Here is a 23244-nt window from a genome sequence, read left to right on the forward strand (position 1 = left end):
ACATGTCCCGACATGCCAGTGTGCCAGAGCAAGGTCCTCCCCATTGAGAATGATAGAGGCCTTTGTCCAAAAGGCTGTATAAACATGGCCAGCACCATTTAGGGCTTCCACCATTTTAACGTAGTCAACTGTGTGGGACTTCCAACTTCGTTGGCTGAGCCCTCCTGGTGACCCTGTTGGAGTCATGTGGAACCGGGTCATCAGGAGGGCTCAGTCAATCGTGAAGAAGAACATTTACTACTTCAAAATGGAGATTGCCTCAATGGCGCTGCCGATGCTGTCTGAGACTCCATAATACAGATACAAAGATGAGTCCTCTTTCTACCTCTATGCTCCTCCCCTTCTTTTGATTGGCAAGTTGTTTGTTTCACTGTTACCAGCTGCTGGACTATTCCAATCCCTGTCGGAGAGAAAACACGCGGACCGACAGTCCTTCTCAATTTTCTTCCTCCCTGTTTACCTCATTGTGCTTTCTTTTATTTCACCCTGCTTCTGTCTTTTGCTCTCTTTTACTCTTTTCCTAAGTGGATAACTTTTTCTTCTCCCTCCTTTGTTTTCTGCTCCGTTTCACGGTTTTTATACGCTCTAGCTATATAGCATAGGTATATTTATTTATTTTTTATTAGAAAGGATATACATTTCACTTTTTTTTTTTTAGATGTTCGTCAAATGAGAAGACGTAAAAGATGGAGTTGCATATTTTAGAACACAGTTTGAAAGTAGCGAGTATAGCAAAAGAGGGCATTCAGATTTGCACTCATGGATTAATCAAACTCGCCTTCTTGCCCTCTAAAACAAGGTAAGATATAGATATGAACATTTGCCAAATCCGTAAAAATATAACAAACGAGTCATAAATGTGGTTTTTGGAAAACTAAGTGCGGGACTGGATTATGTAGCCGATCGTTGTAGCAAAACGGTGAAATTTTTGTTGTTATCAGTACAGTTGTATTTTTAGCTTTCAATGAAAATGCCTGCTCTGTTGTTTTTGCATGTGTCAATGAGTGCTCGCAGTGGCATATTCTTTAAATTCAGTAGGCTATTTAGTTTTGTATTTTCAGTTTTTGTAGTCCGACGTGAAGGGGTGTGTGTACGTGCTTAGTTTTGAACTCTGCGGTGTTGTTTTTCGTGTGTGTGTGTGTGTGTGTGTGTGTGTGTGTGTGTGTGTGTGTAGCTGTAAAATTATCCGGGGGAGGTGGTTGCTTTGAAATCAAACTTGAACCGGCTGCGTGAGGCATTCGTATATAGGCCTACAGCCGGCATTTAAGTAGTCGGTGAAGATGCCGAATACATAATTTGCGATGTTGCAATCATGTTGTTAGCGCCGCAAGCCATTATATCTGCTGCCGAAGAAGTGATTGCGCTTTACCGGTGGTTGTGTTCTTGACTACAGGCTTTCTGTTTTTAATATTTTTAATAGGCTATTAAGGTATCACAATAACAATGTTATTAAGATCCTTATATTAATTTCACCTGGCATGATGAGGACAGGGCAGGTTATAGCCAGGATATATTCTCTATGTTCAACCTATTGCGATAGTTATACGATTATGGAGTGCCAGTGAGAATATTCTCAATAGGCCTGCTCTCTAACCTTAACTTCGTTGGTGCTAAGTGATTATTTCCTCAAGGGTAATTTACATGTCTGTGAGAAATGCATTCCAATAATATTGGCGTTTTGCATTCCAACAAAGATCTTTGCGTTATGACTGCATCAGGACACACGTTGAAGGCAAGTCTTTTTTTGTGTGAGGATCCATACATTAAGGGCACATGGGATTGGACAGGCAAATTGGCTAGCCTATGTTGACCAAGCTGTCCTCAGGGCAACTTCCCCTCCACCTTTAAGTGACCTTTTTTGGTGTTCTCCGCTGACCCCTAAAAAATACTTGAAAAACAGGTAGAGGTCCACAGAATGTAATATACATTTTCATCATGGAGTGTTTTTATTTAGAAGATTACTGTCCTCATATTGGCTTTGTTGCAGCTTTAAATTCATGGCATTAATACCATTTGGGAGTCACTAATATATTTATTTATAAAGTACTTTTAGATTTGACACTACTTTTTGTAATAGCTTCAAATTTCGAGTCAAGGGTGTGTTAATTGTTTAGGGGTGTTGTAACAGCCTGAAACAAACTCCTCTAGAAGCTCCCTTTGAAGTGCCTTGCATTCATGTAGAATGTGAGTGATGCTGACAAAATGTGGAGCCACACAAACACAAGGGGATGGCTTGCAAGCTACTTACCACCTAGAATGTTGTTGATGGTCACAGATGCCTAAAAAAGGTAGAGGCATGGATCAGAAAACCAGTCAGTATCTGGTGTGCCCAACATTTGCCTCATGCAGCGTGACACATCTCCTTCGCATAGAATTGATCAGGATGTTGATTGTGGCCTGTGGAATGTTGTCCCACTAATCTTCAATGGTTGTGCGAAGTTGAGGCTGGTTGCCCATACCATAACCCCACCGCCACAATGGGGCACTCTGTTCACAACATTGACATCACCAATCTGCTCTCCCACGCCATGCCATACTGTGGTTGTGAGGCCGGTTGGACGTACTGCCAAATTCTCTAAAATGACATTGGATGTGGCTAATGTTAGAGATATGAACTTTCAATTCTCTGGCAACAGCTCTGGTGGACATGCCAGCAGTCAACATGCCAATTGTACGCTCCCTCAACATGAGACACCCGTGGCATTGTGTTGTGTGACAAAACTGCACATTTTAGTGGCATTTTATTGTCCCCGGCACAAGGTGCACCTGTGTAATGATCATGCTGTTTAATCAGCTTCTTGATATGCCACAACTGTCAGGTGGATGGATTGTCTTGGCAAAGGACAAATGCTCACTAACAGGGATGTAAACAGATTTGTGCCCAAAATGTGAGAGAAATAAGCTTTTTGTGTGTATGGAACATTTCTGGGATTATTTTTTTCAGCTCATGTTGCGTACAGCTTCTCAAGAGGGATAAACAGTAATATTGCCGTTTTTTTCCTCATTTTTCAAGCGAAGGTATTTTTAAGGGAACATGTGAGCACAGACGTTCACGTCGCCTAGCTGCGTTCTGCTTGGAGCAAACCGAATCTATGTATGTGGACGCCTTTACCCTATCTAACCTATTTTTCAAGTTGTTCATGAGCAATGCAAGAAACACAAAGTACGTCTTATTACTACTACTACAGTACTTTAATGAGGACATGGCCATGTTGCACAATACCTCAGATTCATCTAACATTTTTCAAGATAAGAAAAGTACAAATTAGAGATCAAATTAAACAAGTATGTTCTGACAGCAGTTTCCAAATACATATGCACAAAGAGTAATGATGTAGACTTAAACTTTAAAACATCACTCTAACGTAGTACTCTTCAACCCTGTTCTTGGAGAACTGCCCTCCTGTAGGTTTTCGCTCCAACCCCAGTTGTAATAATCCTGATGTGCTAGATTAGGGTTGGAGTGAACCTACAGGATGGTAGCGCTCAGGAACAGAGTTTGAGAGCCATTCTCTAAAGGCTATCACTAGATTAGCATCCTTTCATCAATTTAAAACCTTAAATTAACACATCCAATAGTGGAAAAGAGCCATGTCGTACTGAAGGTGAACGTAATCGTGAATCTCCTCTTTTGTAATGGTGGTGAGACACCCTTTCTCTATGCATAAGTATTAGTAAAGCTCTCCATCATGCCAACCCAAGGACACTCGAGATGATAAGATGACACAACAACAGGAGATGTTTGGGACAAGTAGGCCACTTCAGCATTTAGGAGATGATGTACGCCATCATCATTCAAGAAATGACGCATGGCATCAGACTCGCTGCTTTCCACAATCAACAAGTATCAATGGTGCCCTTCGGTTTGGGTGAATTGGACAAGCATAGCGCATCAACCAGTGTCTCCTCTCTCCCAGAATTGTGAGCCGGTTCAGGTTTTATGATCAGCATAAAAGTCTGCAGCAGCTGCTGGCAGTCCCAACTCGAGATTCATGTATTTGGGTATGTTTGCATAGACAGATGTATGGAGCAAAAATATTCAAAAAACATCTCTCTGGTTTTGCAATTCCTTTGGCAACGAGGTTTACACAACTGTATGGTGCTCTTATCACTCATAACTGAGGAATGAAATGTAAGAAATAGCTGGATTTATTTTGAGCTCAGAAACACCACAGTGTATTTCTGTGTTGTCTCTGACCTGATGGCCCTCAAATATAGCCCATATGTCATTAAATATGGTGATGAAGAAGATATTCCGTCTTGTGATCACACAAATTGTCTGCATTGAGTGTATGGATGTGTTGCTTTCTTTCTAATGTGGAACTTTGGGGGCCATGTGGGGGTCACAGAGATTGTTTTGGAGGCTGATTACCTTAGATTCAGACTGAGTATTTCTGTTTGACCAGGGCAAGCTGGTGTTTTTTTCTCAGCTTCCTTGGAGGTTATACGGAAGTTTAGTTGCTAATTGCTCATCAACAATGTTGGCTTGAGTTGACTGAATAGTTAGTATACTCATAGGCGATAGGCACATGATATAACATTAATCTTTCTTTTTGTTTTGCTCGTGAAACCACAATACTTTAGGCTAACAAAATGCTTTTGCTCCTCTGCATTGTCCAATGAGGTAATTTCTGGGCAAGGTTCCTTATTGCCTACAAGCAGCTTCCAATAACTCCTTCCCATTTTTTATCATTTAACTTGGATGATGAATATGTTCTGTTGAAAATAACTGGTGATTTACAAGTTGCATAATGAACCACGTTATTCACTGTAAAACATCCTCTTTCGTTTCCAGATGCAAATTTTTCAGTTTGACGGAAACTCCGGAGGACTATACCCTTATCGTCGACGAGGAAGGCTTCAAAGGTGGGTTTTGTAGTCTCTACCTCTGGATCTTTAAGGTTACTGTGGAAACCAGGATCAGACCACAGGGAAAAAAATGTGGCCCTATGATTTTGTCAAATTACTTGTATCTTGACTGGCTGCCGACGTTTGATCACATATTGCTCCATCAGTTCTCCCCCTTTGCCATTATGGGTTAACAGAGGCCAAGCTGTCACTGACTTGGCTTTGTGGTTGAGTGAGTTCAATCCATGTCATTAGACTGGTTTCCAGGGTGACCCTTGTTGGTCACCATGGATACTAGAAGCTCTGCGTTGCGAAACAGGTGCAGGTATTCTACTGTAGATTGGCTGGAAGTTTCTATTGTGCTTACCTATGTGAGCAATTAATTGGAATGGAATTGCGCTGAGACTCAGATTTTTCACTTAAAATGTATGCCAAACAAACATTGATTTAAAAGTGTAGTAAACCATACAACTCTATTCACAAGGACTACTTTTAACATTGTGTTTTTGTTATATTTTCAGTGTACGTTTACTGGAAGAACTGTGCAGATGGTAACAGAATTTTGGTAAATTCTCTCCCTCAGTTTGACCATGTTTTCACACCTTGACTTTGAAAAAAATCTATTTTGGTTATGGAATTACAGTAAGTGAAGTGAATGTACACCTGGTAACAGAATTGCGGTAACGGAATTTCATGATGGGTCCCTAATTTGTACATCACAACAATTATGAGTATGAATTTCTTTCTCTTCATTAGCTTACTGAGATCCACCATCAAATCGGACCAAATCTGAACCAATCATAGACGTTTCTGTTTCAGAAGTTTGGACTACAAAGTAGAGTAGGGTTCAGTACATTACAGTAGAGTACAGTACATTATAGTGTACTCGGCTGTTTGGGATGAGGGGGAGCATTATTATTATTCTACACTATATATAAATGTTGATATTAGTTGGCAGGGGCCTTTATGTTAACATTATTGTGTTTTTAATGTCTTTCTAATACCTTTTTAAGACAATCTCTGGAACTTTAGTGACTACTAAGTATTCTTTTAACCTCCCGCTTTGGGCTGATTGTGTCAATGTGTTGTAATCTATGAGCAGAATTACTGTGTTACCTCAGTTGGCCACAATATCCCTAGTTTGAAATTGACTTTTTTTTGGGGGGGGGGAGCTGTACAAATTCCTCCCACGTGGGCCAGGCCCATAGCAATTTCAAGTTTCCGCCATATGTGTTACCGCTAGCAAGATGCACATGATGCACCCACAGCAGAGCAGACAATCAAATTTTATTTGTCACATGTGCCGAATGCAACCGGTGTAGACCTTACTGTGAAATGCTTACTTATAAGCACACAAATATTTATTAAATAAACTAAAGTAAAAAAAAAAAAATCATCAAAAAGTAACAAGAAAATGACATAACAATAACTAGGCTATTTACAGGTGGTGTTGGTACCAAGTCAGTGTGCGCGGTACAGGTTAGTCGAGGTAATTTGTAAAGTGAGTATGCATAGATAATAAACAGCAAGTAGCAGCAGTGTAAAAACAGAGCGAGCAATGACTTCAACCAATGAGCTTCAGCCCCTCGCCATCTGAGTGATGCCTAGAAGATGCACATGACGCACAGCAGAGAGAGCAATGACATGGTGCACAAATCAGATTTTCGGGGGACACATATGGCTCGTGAGCGCTACTTTCAGAACTACTGGCAAAAAAATGATACAAAAGTACTGGAGAATCTTTTAAGACTTTTTCTGGTAGTTGTTTTCTAAGGCCCATTTTTCCACCTGTTTGACAATAAATCAAATCCTTTCCTTATACCAAATTCTTAGGATGGAGAATGGTTGAAAAATGTATATGCCTTCATTTCTCAAATAGACTCTTAGCTTTTTTTGCTTTGCTCTGAGCTATTATAATCTTATTTACTCATTCCGATGACACTCATGAATGCAGTTTATTTAACAAGGTTTCTTTCAAGGTTTTTCTCCACACATGGTTGATTTTATGATGGAATAAGTAAGCATGGTCAGTCATGTGTGATATCATATTGTTTTTAGCAATGGAGTCAGGTCTTTTTCCAAGTCAGACCCCTCTCAGATTAATAGCACCCAGGCTTGACAATGCCTTCTCCACCTCATCAGCGGAGGAGAAATTCAAACAATAATCCGTAAAATAAGGGACATTGAGAGTCCGGCGACACTGTTAGCGGCCTCATTTATCGCCAAGGGGGCCGCTGACAGACACGCATACATCTGGGGCCACACCTTTAACAGCATTTTCTTGTCTGGTTTCAGAACTGCCTGAGTCGGAGCACCTTAGTGTCGCCGAAGCCACATGGTTGGCTCTCAACGTGGTGTCGGGGGGTGGGAGCACCACCAACTCTCAGCCAATCGGAGTCACCAAAATAGCCAAGTCTGTCATCGCCCCCTTGGCAGACCACAACATTTCTGTGTTTATGCTGTCCACCTATCAGACGGACTTTATCCTGGTGAGTGCAGTTCCACTACAGACCTCTCTTAGCCTAATTTATACCCTACCTCAGGGGCAATTTTGATGGAGCCACAGAATGTAAGTGGCTGCAGTGGGTCTGCGTATCCATACCAACACATGCAGTCAACTGATTTGTACAACCAATCAATTTGTACAGTTAAACCTCTTAACTAAATGCATTATACCAATAGCCAGGGCCGGCCCGATCTTTTTGGGGGGCCTAAGCGAGATTTGATTGGGGGCCCCACCACCTCGCTGGCAAAACATTTTTACTGGCCCCTGTTTTGATGGCGGAGAGCATTTTTTTAGTTTGAAAGTACATTTCCTGCTATTCTACTAATTTTTCCATTGGGCAGAGAGGATTTCTTTTCAGTTTTACAGCTAATTTCCTGCAATTCTATCCATTCTGCCATGGGTTAAAGACATTTTAGCAGTTTTAAAGCTAATTTCCTGCAATTCTACACATTTGGACATGACTTATGCCATGTTAATGACACCTGAGTGAGAGTGACTAACACAATCAAGAGGGGCTCCCTGGAGGTCAGGGCCCCTGGTCATGTGCCCTGCGTGCCCAGTCAGTATTCGGCCATGATAGCTGGCTAGACTAACTTACCAATTTAAAAAAAATTGTTAGCTGACGTGGCTAATTGACTTGGCTGACAAAACAAGAGGAGCAGCTGACGCACAACCAAATTTCCAAATGGTGCACCTGGTGTGTACTACTATTCTAACTCTCATCAGTAAGTTGAGAGACACCGACTGAGTCTGTCTGTAAGCCCCCCCCGGAAGCACCGTTTTTGGAAATTGATCCGTGCCCTTCGTAGTCAACAACACAAAACTGACAACTAGCTACACAAAATGGTGATCCTGCGTAGTAAAACTATGCAGATGTGGGCAGCCCCGCAGTTGCAAACTTGCTGTAAGTGCACAGGATTGCTGTGTTGCGTTCTTGCATTGTGTACCTACTGTGTAAATTATGCTTTAGAACTGCTGTTTTATGCCTTCCTCAACTCTGCAAGGAACACATGCAAGATATCAGCCAGCAAATTGCAAAAACATAGTTATTGGCAATTGTCATGAGCATCTTGGAGTGTCATTCTCCCGTCACTTATTGATCCTCAGTCCCATTCAGTTTGAGGACATACAGTGAGCTCAAAGTATTGGGACAGTGTTGTTTGGGCTCTGTACTCCAGCACTTTTGGATTTGAAATTATACAATGACTGAGGTTAAAGTTTAGACTGTCAGCTTTAGTTTGACGGTATTTTCATCGATATCGGCTGAACCGTTTAGAAATTACAGCACTTTTTCTACATGGTCCCCCTATTTTAGGGAGCCAAAAGTATTGGGACAAATTCACTTAAGTTTGGTATTTGGTCCCATATTCCTATTACGCAATGATTACATCAAGCTTGTGACTCTACAATCTTGTTGGATGCATTTGCTGTTTGTTTTGGTTGTTTCATATTATTTTGTGCCCAATAGAAATGAATGGTAATTAATGTATTGTGCACATTTGAAGTTACTTTTATTGTGAATAAGAATATAATTTGTTTTCGAAACACTTCTACATTAATGAGGATGCTACCATGATTACGGATAATCCTGAATAAATTGTGAATAATGATGAGTGAGAAAGACGCACAAATAATATACCCCACCAAAAAATGCTCCCTCCCTTGTTATTGTAATGGTGATAGGTTAGCATGTCTTGGAGTCATGATATTTGTGCATTTTCTCACTCATCATTATTCACGATTCATTCAGGACTATCATTGTGTGCTAAGAAAATGGGACCAAATACTAAACTTTAATACAGTGAATTTGGCCCACTAAAATGTGGGGGACTATGTACAAAAAGTGTTCACCTGATATGAATGGAATTTAAGCTGACAATCTTTACTTTAACCTCATTGTATAATTTAAAATCCAATGCTGGAGAACAGAACCAAAATAACTCACTGTATTTGTCAGTTTAGCTGCTTATTCCTGCAAGTATTACTGAACATGGTAATTTGCATTACCTGTTATGTTACCAGTGGTCCAGTGGAGAGGATTGAAGGTAGCCTGCTGTTATACATAGATAATGGAAAATAGCTTACGAATCCTGTCATTTTAGTGTACTTGTGCTTTGTGGCCTGTAACTGTTTTTCCATTTTGCTCGATATGAAAAGACAATAGCAGCGTATCTACAGTACCTCCCTGGGCGGCACTTTTTGCTTTGACGAGCTGCTTAATTACACCAGTCCTTCCTCATGCCAGGCCTTTTCGGCCATACGGAGTCTTTTTATTACCTGCTACTAAGAGGGGAGAGAGAACACAAGGTCTGCTGAATAACTGTAGCCTTTGTAAGGAAATAAAAAATTGTTGATAATCTGGCAGTAGTTATTTTAAGAGGATCAGTCTCGGCTCAGGCTCTTGGTGGAATTCCCGGTAACATTCATGGCCACTGTTTTCCCTCCGCCAGCTGCTCCCAGCCACGGCCTAATCACTGGCTCTAAAGAAAAGGAAGAAACAACCTGCGTCTCTCGTCCGTTTCTCTCGCTCGCTCTCTCTGCATCAATCTGTCTACTTGTCTTGATGTCTTACTCACTCTTTCTGTTTCTATCTTGCATGCTCTCTTTCTCAGTCTCTGTGTATCTCTCTCCCACTGTCTGATTTTATTTGAGGCTCTGAGAAAGACCGGCCAGGCCGAGGCCTCCTTTTAAAAAAACATTTTGAATGATTATTTGCGTTACATAAACGGTGGGACCCAACCCGAATGCAGTCATTTAGAGCAGGATTTTACCCCCCACCACTACACTGCTGATTCAAATAACCAACTCATCATCACGCTTTGATTATTTCAATTATTTAACATAGAATTGCATGACATGCGTTTATAAAAGGCCACATTGTTTCCAGACCTTAGGTTACTAAAAATGTTCCCCATGTGGCGACTTCTGTAAGTGCCTCTACTCTACTGCTCTATACCACTACTGAAATGAGATGATATGCATGCCATGCTTTATTATAAAGGTGATTTTTATAAAAATAATTACCATTCCGGTACCTCAGAACACCCTAGGACTCCCCCTCTTGCGCTCACTTTTTGTTCTTGTTCCGGCACCTCCCAATTTACAAATGAAGCACTGTAAGCCGCTCTGGATAACAGCGTCTGCTAAATGAAAAATGTAAATGGAACTGACACAGTAGCTTTGCATTAGGCCTGTATAATGGACAGCTATTTGGGGCATTTAATTTCACTTTGAAATTAAATTTTGAAGCAGAAGACAGTCTCCACCCTTTTTAAGCATTGCATTCCTTTGGGAGTTTGGTGGCCCAAACTTTTTGCTAGTCAGACATACAGTACCTACCTAAAATGCTTTATTAATGTTTGCTGTAGCCACGGGCCCCTTTCTTTTAGTTACATTTGAGGTGTTCAGCTAAGCAATATGCAGAAGCTCTGAGTTCTTTTGAAATTTCAGTGAATTGTTTGCTATTGGGACTCCATTGTTTCTTTTCCCTGATCAGTGCAGTTTCAACTTGGTGTTTTGAAGTGAAAATGTGAGTTACTTTCTGATGTAATTGAATCAACCGTTCAAATGATATTTCAAGTTTTTATAAAACTCTTAACTTTTAGGTTTCCCGGTTGTAACAAGTGTTGTGTTTTGGTTGAGGCCTACTTGTTGATGGTGTTGTGTTGTGGTTGTCAGGTTCGAGAGCGGGACCTGCCCATGGTCATGCACACCCTGTCTTCTGAGTTCACCCTGATGAGGGTGGTCAACGGAGAGACCGTGGCCGCCAACAGCCTAGGAGTCACCAACGGCTTTGTCAAGCCTAAACTCGGTAGGCACAATATACAAGACTGAGATTTTAGCCCTTTTTCACGCTATCGGGTGGACACAAACTGTACTGTGCTTGCTCAGATATTTACTTTTGACATTGTCCTTTCCAGTACGGTTCCAGCAGCTATGGGACATAGTAACCAGGCCAGCACAGTACGGCTCAGCTCAGTAGTCTGAGGATTTAGCCCAGTGTTTAACCAAAAGTCTCAAACTTTTCTGTTTCCGGCGGACCTGCTCTGACTTTCAGCCAAAACAAGGCCCTAGGTACTTTTCAGCCTCCATTTACATAACAATGGCTGTGAACTTTAAACACCTTCTCACAAAGCAACAGTCTTTCTGCTCGCCACAAGTCTTTACCCAGTAAACCAAAATTGGTTCTGTGAAAGTGACCAGAACATTCGTTAGGTTTTGTCAAAAACTGTCCAGTTGGGTTGGTTACTTTCTAAATGTAATCTGTAACATTTACTATTTACCTGTCCGAAATTGTAATCCGTAACGTAACTTTTGGATTACCCAAACTAAGTAACATAATTGAATTACTTTCAGTTACTTTTTGGTTACTTTCCCCTTAAGAGGCATTAGAAGACAAGAATGTATATTACCAATTGAATGAATTCATCTATTGCAGGTTAAATCAATGTTAGTTTACATAGCTGGCCGTAAATGGATGTTGCATTTTACTTTATGGGTTGGTTATGTAGGCTTCTTCTAACCCATCACTTTCTACTACAAATAATAATACAAGGCTATAATATTTACATTAAAAACCAAGTCTGTCAGATTTCCAGTCATGCTAATTAATGAATATCCCTTGATCTTCAAGAATAGGACTCGGAAATATAGATTAGCCAAATTGTTTTACCTGCGCATTACCCAAAAACTAAGGACTTATTAGCTTACTCTGTTTATCTTGTTGTCATGGAGGACTGATTGGACTCATTGCTTTGAGTTGAAAAATAAATGCCTTAAATTCATCAAACACTGTCATTTCGATAATTTGTGAGGTATTAAAACAAGATTCTGCCGAAGTCTCCAGTCATGTAAAATGATGTTGAATTGCATGAAATTAGTTTATAAAAGGCAAACATTTTCCCTGACTTTAGGCTACTTAAAATGGTCCCCATGTGTGCAACTTCTGTAAGTGCCTCTATGCCACAAATGCGATGATATGCATGCAATGCTTTATTATAAAGGTTTTTAAAAAAAACATCTCATGCATTCCGGTGCCTCAGAGCTCCCTAGGTCACACCTTTCTGGCACTCACGATTTAACAAACTAAGCACTGAACACAGGTAGTAGTGTAGTTATAATCTCCACCCGGCACAGCCAGAAGAGGACTGGCCAATCCTCATAGCCTCTAGGTTTCTTCCTAGGTTTTGGCCTTTCTAGGGAGTTTTTCCTAGCCACCGTGCTTCTATACCTGCATTGCTTGCTGTTTGTGGTTTTAGGCTGGGTTTCTGTACAGCACTTTGAGATATCAGCTGATGTAAAAAGAGCTATATAAATAGATTTGATTTAGACTAGTTAACCATCATACTAAAATATCCACACAAGCCACTAGCCAGCCAGCCGTATATCATGAGTTAGATTATGAAAATTAGGCAATATTATGAAGTTATTATTTAAGAGCATTGAAAAGAAAATTATTGCGCTAGCTAAATAGTAGATGTACATCAATGATAAGCTGATAGCTTTCCTTCTTTTCCTGATGTTAATCATGTCTTTAGGAGGCTTGCTTACAATTAGTGATTTTTATCCTAATTTGGACTCCTCTTCCAAGAGTCGTTAAGGAGTGGGTGTGTTACAGAAATAAATAGGCTTATGCCATGTTTTTCTTTCCCCGTGGGGGTGCCCTTTTTTTTTCTTACTTTTTAGCACTTGCCCCCTGAAAGGTCTGTGCACGGCCCTGCCGAGGGTGTCTCAATGAGAGTTGGGATATGCAAAAAACACATTTCCATTTCACACCTCACATTCATACAGGTTACCCATTTGTACATGCAGTGAAACAAGACAAATATAAGAACCCTTATTTGACCTTTTTGTATGTTCTAAAAGCATTTGTACATTATTACACTGAACAAAAAATATAAACAAAATGCAGCAATTTCAAAGATTTTACAGAGTTACAGTTTATGTAAGAGAATCAGTCAATTTAAATAAATCCGTTGATTGTGGCCTGTGGAATATTGTCTTATCTTCAATGGCTGTGTGAAGTTGCTGGATATTGGCGGGAACTGAAAAACTGTTGTACTCATCGACCCAGAGCATACCGAACATGCTTAATGGGTGACATGTCTGAGTATGCAGGCTGGGACATTTTCAGCTTTCAGGAATTGTGTACAGTTATTTGAGACATGGGTGCGTGCATTATCGTGCTGAAACATGAAGTTATGGCGGTGGATGAATGGCATGACAATGGGCCTCAGGATCTCGTCACGGGATCTCTGTGCATTCAAATTTCCGTTGTTAAAATGCAATTGTGTTTGTTGTCTAGCTTATGCCTGCCGATACCCCCTCCTCCACCATGAGGCACTCTGTTCACAACATTGACATCAGCAAACCACCCACACACGCAACACCATACACGCTGTCTGCCATCTGCACGGTACAGTTGAAATCGGGATTCATCAGTGAAGAGCACACTTCTACTGTGTGCCAGTGGCCATCGAAGTTGAGCATTTGCCCACTAAAGTTGGTTACGACACCAAACTGCAGTCAGGTCAAGACCCTGGTGAGGATGACGAGCATGCAGATGAGCTTCCCTGAGATGGTTTCTGACAGTTTGTGCAGAAATTCTTCAGTTGTGCAAACCCACAGTTTCATCAGCTGTCGAGGTGGCTGGTCTGGGATGTTGCCAAAGGGTGAAGAAGCCTGATGTGGAGGTCCTTGGCTGGCGTGGTTACACATAGTCTGCGGTTGTGAGGCCGGTTGGACGTACTGTCAAATTCTCTAAAACGACGTAGGCGGTGGCTTATGGTAGAGAAATGAACATGTATTTCTCTGGCAAAAGCTCTGGTGGACATTCCTGCAGTCAGTATGCCAATTGCAGCCTCCCTCAACTTGAGACATCTAAAATTTTAGTGGCCTTTTGTCCCCAGCACAAGGTGCACCTGTGTCATGATCACGCTGTTTAATCAACTTCTTGATATGCCACATCTGTCAGGTGGATGGATTATCTTGGCAAAGGAGAAAATACTCACTAACAGGGATGTAAATAAAATTGTGCAAAACATTTGAGAGAAGTAAGATTTTTGTGCGTATGGAACATTTCTGGGATTTTTTTTATTTCAGCTCATCAAACATTGGTCCAACACTTACACTAACACTTTCTTTTTTTGTTCAGTGTACATTACCTGGAAACCTAGTGAGAAAGTTTGGGGAATGTTCTGTGGTGGTGGTTCGATGTTGTGCACAACATTTTCATGAACGTTAGGAGAATATTCCAAGGATATTTCAGTTTTTATTTTATTCTGAAGGTGAAAAAGTTATTTTAATGTTTATGGGATGTTATCCTGATGTTAGATTAAACCCAATAACACTAGAGCTTACATAAACCACTGGTGACTTACTGGTGTGAGGGTAAGTTGCAGTGGAAAACCACCACTAGACTCTGATACAGTAATGCCTACTCGGTTTCAGGTTATGCATTGGGATTTCTCTGATACAAATTGAATTGTATTTCATCTCCTGAATAAGAATATTGCTGAGACTCCCTGATGTTATGATGCAGCCTGTCAAACTGAATGAAGCAAGGCGGTTATGATGCATTCTCATCTTGACATGTTTCAAGGCTGACTGACATGTTAAGAGTAAGTCAATCCAGCACCTGCTTTCAAGGTTCTGCCTCAGAACAGAGGCCCTGAGAACACAGTCAGATATGGCAGGCAGAACATCTGTTGCTTATCCATCAAGTTAACCTCTTGCTGGTTGAGGGATTTTGTTGTCTAGATTTGTCTCCTTAGGTGACATTTGATGGGTAGTAGAGATCAGCCATTTTTGTAAAAGCGTTGGAAATGTCCTCTTTCAAAACTGAGGGAGACGACATAAAATACACTGCTCCAAAAAATAAAGGGAACACTTAAACAACACAATGTAACTCCAAGTCAATCACACTTCTGTGAAATCAAACTGTCCACTTAGGAAGCAACACTGACAATAAATTTCACATGCTGTTGTGCAAATGGAATAGACAACAGGTGGAAATTATAGGCAATTAGCAAGACACCCCCAATCAAGGAGTGGTTCTGCAGGTGGGGACCACAGACCACTTCTCAGTTCCTATGCTTCCTGGCTGATGTTTTGGTCACTTTTGAATGCTGGCGGTGCTTTCACTCTAGTGGTAGCATGAGACGGAGTCTACAACCCACACAAGTGGCTCAGGTAGTGCAGCTCATCCAGGATGGCACATCAATGCGAGCTGTGGCAAGAAGGTTTGCTGTGTCTGTCAGCGTAGTGTCAAGAGCATGGAGGCGCTACCAGGAGACAGGGCAGTACATCAGGAGACGTGGAGGAGGCCGTAGGAGGGCAACAACCCAGCAGCAGGACCGCTACCTCCGCCTTTGTGCAAGGAGGAGCAGGAGAAGCACTGCCAGAGCCCTGCAAAATGACCTCCAGCAGGCCACAAATGTGCATGTGTCTGCTCAAACGGTCAGAAACAGACTCCATGAGGGTGGTATGAGGGCCTGACGTCCACAGGTGGGGGTTGTGCTTACTGCCCAACACCGTGCAGGACGTTTGGCATTTGCCAGAGAACACCAAGATTGGCAAATTCGCCACCGGCGCCCTGTGCTCTTCACAGATGAAAGCAGGTTCACACTGAACACGTGACAGACGTGACAGAGTCTGAAGACGCCGTGGAGAACGTTCTGCTGCCTGCAACATCCTCCAGCATGACTGGTTTGGCGGTGGGTCAGTCATGGTGTGGGGTGGCATTTCTTTGGGGGGCTGCACAGCCCTCCATGTGCTCGCCAGAGGTAGCCTGACTGCCATTAGGTACCGAGATGAGATCCTCAGACCCCTTGTGAGACCATATGCTGGTGCGGTTGGCCCTGGGTTCCTCCTAATGCTAGACCTCATGTGGCTGGAGTGTGTCAGCAGTTCCTGTAAGAGGAAGGCATTGATGCTATGGACTGGCCCGCCCGTTCCCCAGACCTGAATCCAATTGAGCACATCTGGGACATCATGTCTCGCTCCATCCACCAACGCCACGTTGCACCACAGACTGTCCAGGAGTTGGCCACCATCCGCCACTTCATCAGGAGCATGCCCAGGCGTTGTAGGGAGGTCATACAGGCACGTGGAGGCCACACACACTACTGAGCCTCATTTTGACTTGTTTTAAGGACATTACATCAAAGTTGGATCAGCCTGTAGTGTGGTTTTCCACTTTAATTTCGAGTGTGACTCCAAATCCAGACCTCCATGGGTTGATAAATTGGATTTCCATTGATTATTTTTGTGATTTTGTTGTCAGCACATTCAACTATGTAAAGAAAAAAGTATTTAATAAGATTATTTATTTCATTCAGATCTAGGATGTGTTTAAGTGTTCCCTTTATTTTTTTGAGCAGTATAGTTGAATGCCTATATGTTCACAACTCCCAGTATCATATTAATAAAAGCCCGTTTTCTCACTCACTCACAGTGCCCCGTCCCATCATCCACCCTCTATCCAGCCCCAGTAACATGTTCTGTGTGACCAGCCTGGACCCGGACACATTGCCCTCGGTGGCCACCCTGCTCATGGACGTCATGTTCTACTCAGGCGGGTAAGGACCCTCTCCTAAGCACTCCTCCTGTTTCACATATGGCTGTCACCAGAGGCCATCTGCCGTCTCTTTTTAAGAGACTATCATACATACACACACACACACACAGCCACAGGAGCACTTAGCTGCTCGAGTTCAGACCATTTGTTTAACATAGGAAGTCTAAAACCTAGGAAGAGGGTTAGACTTGAGCAGGGGCTGTCATAGGATGGTTATGCTGCTGTTAGTAGGCAAGACAAACAAATGTTCACGATTTTACTAAAATCAATAAACCATAGCATGTTTTTGGGCTTATTCAGTAGTTTTTACCTGATTAAGTAGAATCCTGTTGAGAATGATACTGTTGCTGCTTCCTGTTGTCATTGATTTTTTATTTATAGCGAAGTCTCAAAACACCGGTTTTAAATGTTCAAAATCCTAATCAATATGCTGAAATAAATTGTGATATGTTGAAGACCAAGACATAAAAATGACTCCCCACACACGTGTCTCACTTGTTTTGCTAAATTAGTACCTTAACTGCTCACGCACCAATATTTTCCAAGCGGTCACTCTTGACTGAAATTGATTAGCCTGTTCTACTGTAATCGATAGTGTGAGCAAATTAATCACTCACATCGATATTGTATGGAAATCAATTTAACTGGGACAATAACCGCGACGATATGTGGTGCTTGCACTCTTCTAACAGACAAACCTCAAAGAACTTGGGTATACTACATATACCAGTCGATAGATGAGAACCATATATGAAAGCCATTTGTCAACTTATCTCTTTTGTTTGTAGGAGGAGGCCAGTGGCGCACAGGTGCTGCATGCATATTGCGCAAGAGACTAATACTGCATTGAATGTATTACCTGAAAGAGGTAGTCTAGGATGTGTGTGTAGATATATCTCAATCTAGAACAGGATTATCTATTTTGGATGCAATTTGAATGGAGTTGGAGAGAGACTGCGACGAGCACTGATTAATGCAACGATATTCGAGTGATGGGCTGTATTTTTTTCAATTCTGCAGCTGAAATTAAAAAAAATCTTTACAATTAAAAAAATTAGGTGAGATGAGTAAATTAGACTCACATTTGATCTTTACATTAATGTCACAGGCTATGCTGGAGCAATGTAGGTCTACCTGTCACAAGAAAAAAAGTTACCATGATGGGTCTACATGCATTGTGAAATGCGCTCCATACTGAGATGGGTTATCTGTTCCCACCCTGAGCCTTGATGATTCATCTTGCAGTGGCCGTAGAGAAGACCGATTTAGACATCGCATGTCATTTAAAAGTTCAATCTCACGCCGTGCTGTTCATATAAATAATGTATTTTAATTGACCAGTTTCTCAGTTATTTATCCCGGGAAAGGGAGGGATTTGGGGTGGTAAATCTGGGCAACCGGGTTCCAGCCGTACAACCCTAGTCCCTATTGTTAGGATTAGACTGTAAAAGTGGTGAAAAGTTTGACTAGCAGACCACTCGACATGATGATGATGAGTTTGGAATGGGGTTTTGGACAGGACCAAATGTAGTTGAAAGATGGTTAGATTTGACATACTTGAATCTCGGTACTTTCTATTCCAGGATAAAGGAGCCTGGGGCATCTAGCGAGGACACTGGACACATCCGCTTCTTCTCTTTCTCTCTGATTGAGGGCTACATCTCTCTCGTCATGGACGAGCAGACGACACAGCGGTGGGTGCTCTCCTGTGGTCCTGCCATTCTTTTTTTCACCTGGTTATGGTGTCTTACCGTCAAAGGCAAAACTGCTGTCAATTTGCAGTTTAGAGTCATCTGTGGACAACTGTTTTGCTGGGTTTGCTGCTGGGTTGTTAGGAAACAAACATAGATAATCATAGATGGTTTACAAATAAAGAAGGTCATGTAGAGGTAACCCGAACAGCTGCATTACTAATCACATGTGGATTGAACTAAAGGATTACAGTACCACTACATTAGTATCTACAATATATATACAAAAGTATGTGGACATCCCTTCAAATTAGTGGATTTGGCTATTTCAGCCACACACTTTGCTGACAGGTGTATAAAATCGAGCACACAGCCATGTTTATTTCCATAGGCAAACATTGGCAATAGAATGGCCTTACTGACAAGCGCCGTGAATTTCAACGAGCACCGTCATAGGATGCCACCTTTCCAACAAGTCAGGTTGTCAAATTTCTGCCCAGCTAGAGCTGCCCGGTCAACTGTAACTGTTGTTATTTTGAAGTGGAAATGTATAGGAGCAACAACGGCTCAGCCGTGAGGTGCTAGGCCACACAAGCTCACAGAACGGGACTGCGGAGTGCTGAAGTGCGTAGCGTGTAAAAAAATATATATATCTTCTGTCCTCTCTACCGAGTTCCAAACTGCCTCTGGAAGCAACGTCAGCATAGTAACTGTTCGTCGGGAGCTTAATGAAATGGGTTTCCATGGCCGAGCAGTCACACACAAGCCTAAGATCACCATGCGCAATGCCAAGCGTTGGCTGGAGTGGTGTAAAGCCATCCGCCAAGCTTGTCGCCAACTCCGGAGCAGTCGAAACGCATTTTTTGGAGTGAAGGCAGTCCAACGGACAAATCTGGGTTTAGCAAATGCAAGGAGAACGCTGCCTGCCCCAATGAATAGTGTCAACTGTAAAGTTTGGTGGAGGAATAATGGTCTGGGGCTGTTTTTTCATGGTTCCAGTGAAGGGAAATCTAAACGCTACAGCATACAATGACATTCTAGACGATGCTGTGCTTCCAGCTTTGTGGCAACAGTTTGGGGAAGGCCCACTCCTGTTTCAGCATGACAATGCCCCCGTGCACAAACAAGGTCCATATGGAAATGCTTTTTGAGATCAGTGTGGAAGAACTTGACTGGCCTGCACAGAGCCCTGACCTCAACCCCATCGAACACCTTAGGGATGAATTGGAACACCGACTGCGAGCCAGGTCTAATCACCCAACATCAGTGCCCGACCTCACTAATACTCTTGTGGCTGAATGGAAGCAAGTCCCTGCCGCAATGTTCCAACATCTAGTGGAAAGCTTTCTCAAAAGAGTGGAGGCTGTTGTAGCAGCAAAGGGGGGACCAACTCCATATTAATGCCCATGATTTTGGAATGAGATTTTCGACGAGCAGGTGTCCACATACTTTTGGTCATGTAGTGTACTTTATCATGGGCTTGTCCTACATTGACAAGGTATCCCCTTATATAGGTCAGTGGTGTCTCGAAGCTATGAAGGGGGACGATAAGTGGAACAAGCTTTCAGCACTTCTGAAGTGATGTATTTTTCACTATAGCACGTAGGGCAACCACTGACCTACAATCTGAATTTGACCAAATCATTATTTTTAATGTTATTGCTATAGATTGAATGAGTATGTGCATTCATTTTCTCCCTCCTAGGTTTCCCAACAATGTCCTCTTCACTAGTGCTTCAGGGGAGCTTTGGAAAATGGTTCGCATTGGAGGACAGCCTTTAGGATTTGGTAAGTAGGACCGTTTTTTTTCTCAGGTTGGTTTCCACAGGTCTCCCACATGTTAGTCAGATCTTTGTGCAGAGTACACATCACCAGTAGACACTGTCATTTGGCTAAGATTCGGAAAAACCTCTGTGATGCCAATCAGAATATTACTTGGCAATGTGAGGAATGCATTAAATGCCCAGATGCCCCTCATTTCTGAAAGAAATATCTGATATTCATGGATGTGTTCTTTATTCTTATTGCCTTGTCAGATGAGTGTGGTATCGTGGCTCAAATATCAGAACCCCTGGCGACTGCTGACATTCCAGCTTATTACATCAGTACCTTCAAGTTCGACCATGCCCTGGTGAGTGATGGTTTACAACTCTCCACCCTCTCTGTATCTCTCTCTTTCTGTTTGTATGGTAAATTGTAGATGTCAGTTTAAACTGGAGCTTTTGGAATAATGATTTAACCCCGCCCTCCTATCTCTCATAGGTCCCAGAAGAAAACATCCAGAGCGTGATTGGAGCTTTGAGGACCAATGAGAGCGCAGGACAGTGAAGGCGAGGTGGAAAGGGCGATTTATTATGTCAAACTCTTACAAAAAAAGAAAAGTGCCAAGAGCGTGGTTCTGGGAAGCGGGTAATGCAAAGCTTGAGTCGTGTAGACGGAGGGACTGTGTGCGTGTGTGCGTCCGTGTGTAGACATCCTTTTGTACAACGACCAGCAATGTGTCCCTCCTATTCTGAGACGGTTCCAACTACACTCCAAACCACACCCGCCACTCCCGTGAGCATCCACTCTTACCCCAAACAACATCCACCTCTTTGGGGACCCAAAGCAAGAGTGACTGCAGTGTTTTTCTTTTCTCTCGCTCTATTTCTTTCTCCTCTCCCTTCCCCTCAGACCATTTCACCATGGCAACGTGACCTACCGAATTTGGGCCTATTTCTTCGACACCAGCCCCTGAGATACTGCAAAGCGGCCCTCGCCTCCTTTTACTCTTCATGTGTCACCCACGCGGTCCATGACTGCCTGTAGTGATAGGTGTTGCTTTAGTATACCAGACTTTCCTTCCTAACTTTACATTGTTTTTCGCAAGCTGCTCTTTCCATAACAACCATACTGTATTAGTTACCAGTCCTCTTATGGAAAGAAAGAGAATGTACTTTACAAACAATTATCAATATTTCCATTATTCTTTGTATTTATTTTTCTCAGTGCCAAGAGGTTTTAAAGGCCTAGACCGATGCCTTGTCTAATGCTCAGCGCGTGTGCAATTTCAGATCAGATTTTGTCAGGTGGGGAAATGAAAGACTGGTGAATGTTGCTTTGTTCTGGTGATGAGCGTGAAATGACATTTACTGACAAATCACAGAGCCACTGATCTATAGAACATATCATATAAACAGTCTCGTGTGCTATATAGATGCCAATTTTCATGTTTCGGGAGAACTAGGTTATCGTTTTGCGTCGAGTGCCACACCATGCCTGACTCCAAACTAGTCCTTTACCACAAACTAGAATAATAACTTCAACGCTAGTAAAGCTAGCGTGGAGAAGTGGTAGGGGCCTTGTCATTTATTCTGTTGTGAATGTTTTTTTGTGGTCGTGGATCATTGAACCCTGTTGTCAGTTTAGGCAATCAGCCCCCCCTCCCCCACCCCAGTCTGCACTTTAATACAGGTCCATCTTACTGACCTGCTATACTGATGTGAAAACGGTGAAGGCTTATTTTATCCTTGAAGGATTTCTTGATAAGTGGAGACTTTTTTTTGTTGGTCTTAAACCATTGGTGGGTATTTTATTCTCTGTGACAAGCAAAAGCTTTCTTCGGTTAGCTTTGATATACAGAAACCATGTATTTATCAGTGTTAACATAAAGGGTGACATTTCTTCTGATTAAAAAAAAAAAAAGCTCTGTTTTCAGCTTGTAGTGTGTTTGGTTTCGCAAGCCCCTCACTTTTCATCTGTACCGTTTTTTGTTCGTCTACATTTCTAACATTAGTCCCCCAGACCCGTAGCCTATTCAAAACCACATCAGAAATTATAAGATGTATAAAACAATCATCTTACCGTTATCCTAATTTAGACTAATAGATTCTGACAGGAACGTGCAGCTTTCAGCAATTATGTAATTTCATATTTACATCATTGGTCGAGTTAACACCCACGTTTATACCTGGTGCTAACATGGGTCCTTTATCCTGATCTTGTCTGCATACACTTTAATACCATGTGTAGATGCATTTCTGGAAATGTGGGCACAATCAGAATGTAGACAAGATCAGCATGAAGGACCCATTTTAGCACCAGGTATGAACGGGGCTTCTGATTTAATGTGATGGGCTGGAATGTAAACTTGTATGCATGGGGCATTGGGAACTGCTGTTGGGAGTCCTTGTATTGAGCTAAATACTGTACTACTATTGGCTTATTACTCCAGAATCTTTTGTTTGTCAGGGCTAGGTTTCCCCACTACAATGCACCCCCCTTATAGCAATCAAAAGCGATAGATTGAAGTGGTCAAAAACTGAGACCGAATCATTCTTATTACTTTCAATGTACAGTGCATTCAGAAATTATTCAAACTCCTTGACTTTTTCCACATTTTCTTAAGTTACAGCCTTACTCAAAACATGTTTTTTTTTTATTGTCCTCAATCTACACACAATACCCCATAATGACTTAAGCAAAAGCTGTTTTTTAGAAATGTTTGCAAATGTTTTGAAAATAATTTGAAAATACAGTTGAAGTAGGAAGTTTACAGGAGAGAATGATTCATTTCAGCTTTTATTTCTTTCATCACATTCCCAGTGGGTCAGAAGTTTACATACACTCAATTAGTATTTGGT

General features: G+C 41.9%; 1 protein-coding gene across 1 annotated transcript; it reads left to right on the forward strand.

Moving 5' to 3' along the window:
• Positions 1-377: 377 nt before the first annotated feature.
• On the forward strand, positions 378-22313 carry LOC115148602 (cytosolic arginine sensor for mTORC1 subunit 2). The gene is made up of 9 exons (XM_029690642.1): positions 378-799; positions 4796-4866; positions 7144-7337; positions 11033-11165; positions 16809-16932; positions 18515-18625; positions 20328-20410; positions 20659-20753; positions 20885-22313. The coding sequence occupies exons 1-9, from the start codon at positions 687-689 to the stop codon at positions 20948-20950; spliced, it is 990 nt and encodes a 329-aa protein (XP_029546502.1). The 5' UTR covers positions 378-686; the 3' UTR covers positions 20951-22313.
• Positions 22314-23244: the final 931 nt, after the last annotated feature.

Source organism: Salmo trutta, chromosome 15 (genome assembly GCF_901001165.1).
Source record: "Salmo trutta chromosome 15, fSalTru1.1, whole genome shotgun sequence".
Classification (NCBI taxonomy): Eukaryota; Metazoa; Chordata; class Actinopteri; order Salmoniformes; family Salmonidae; genus Salmo; species Salmo trutta.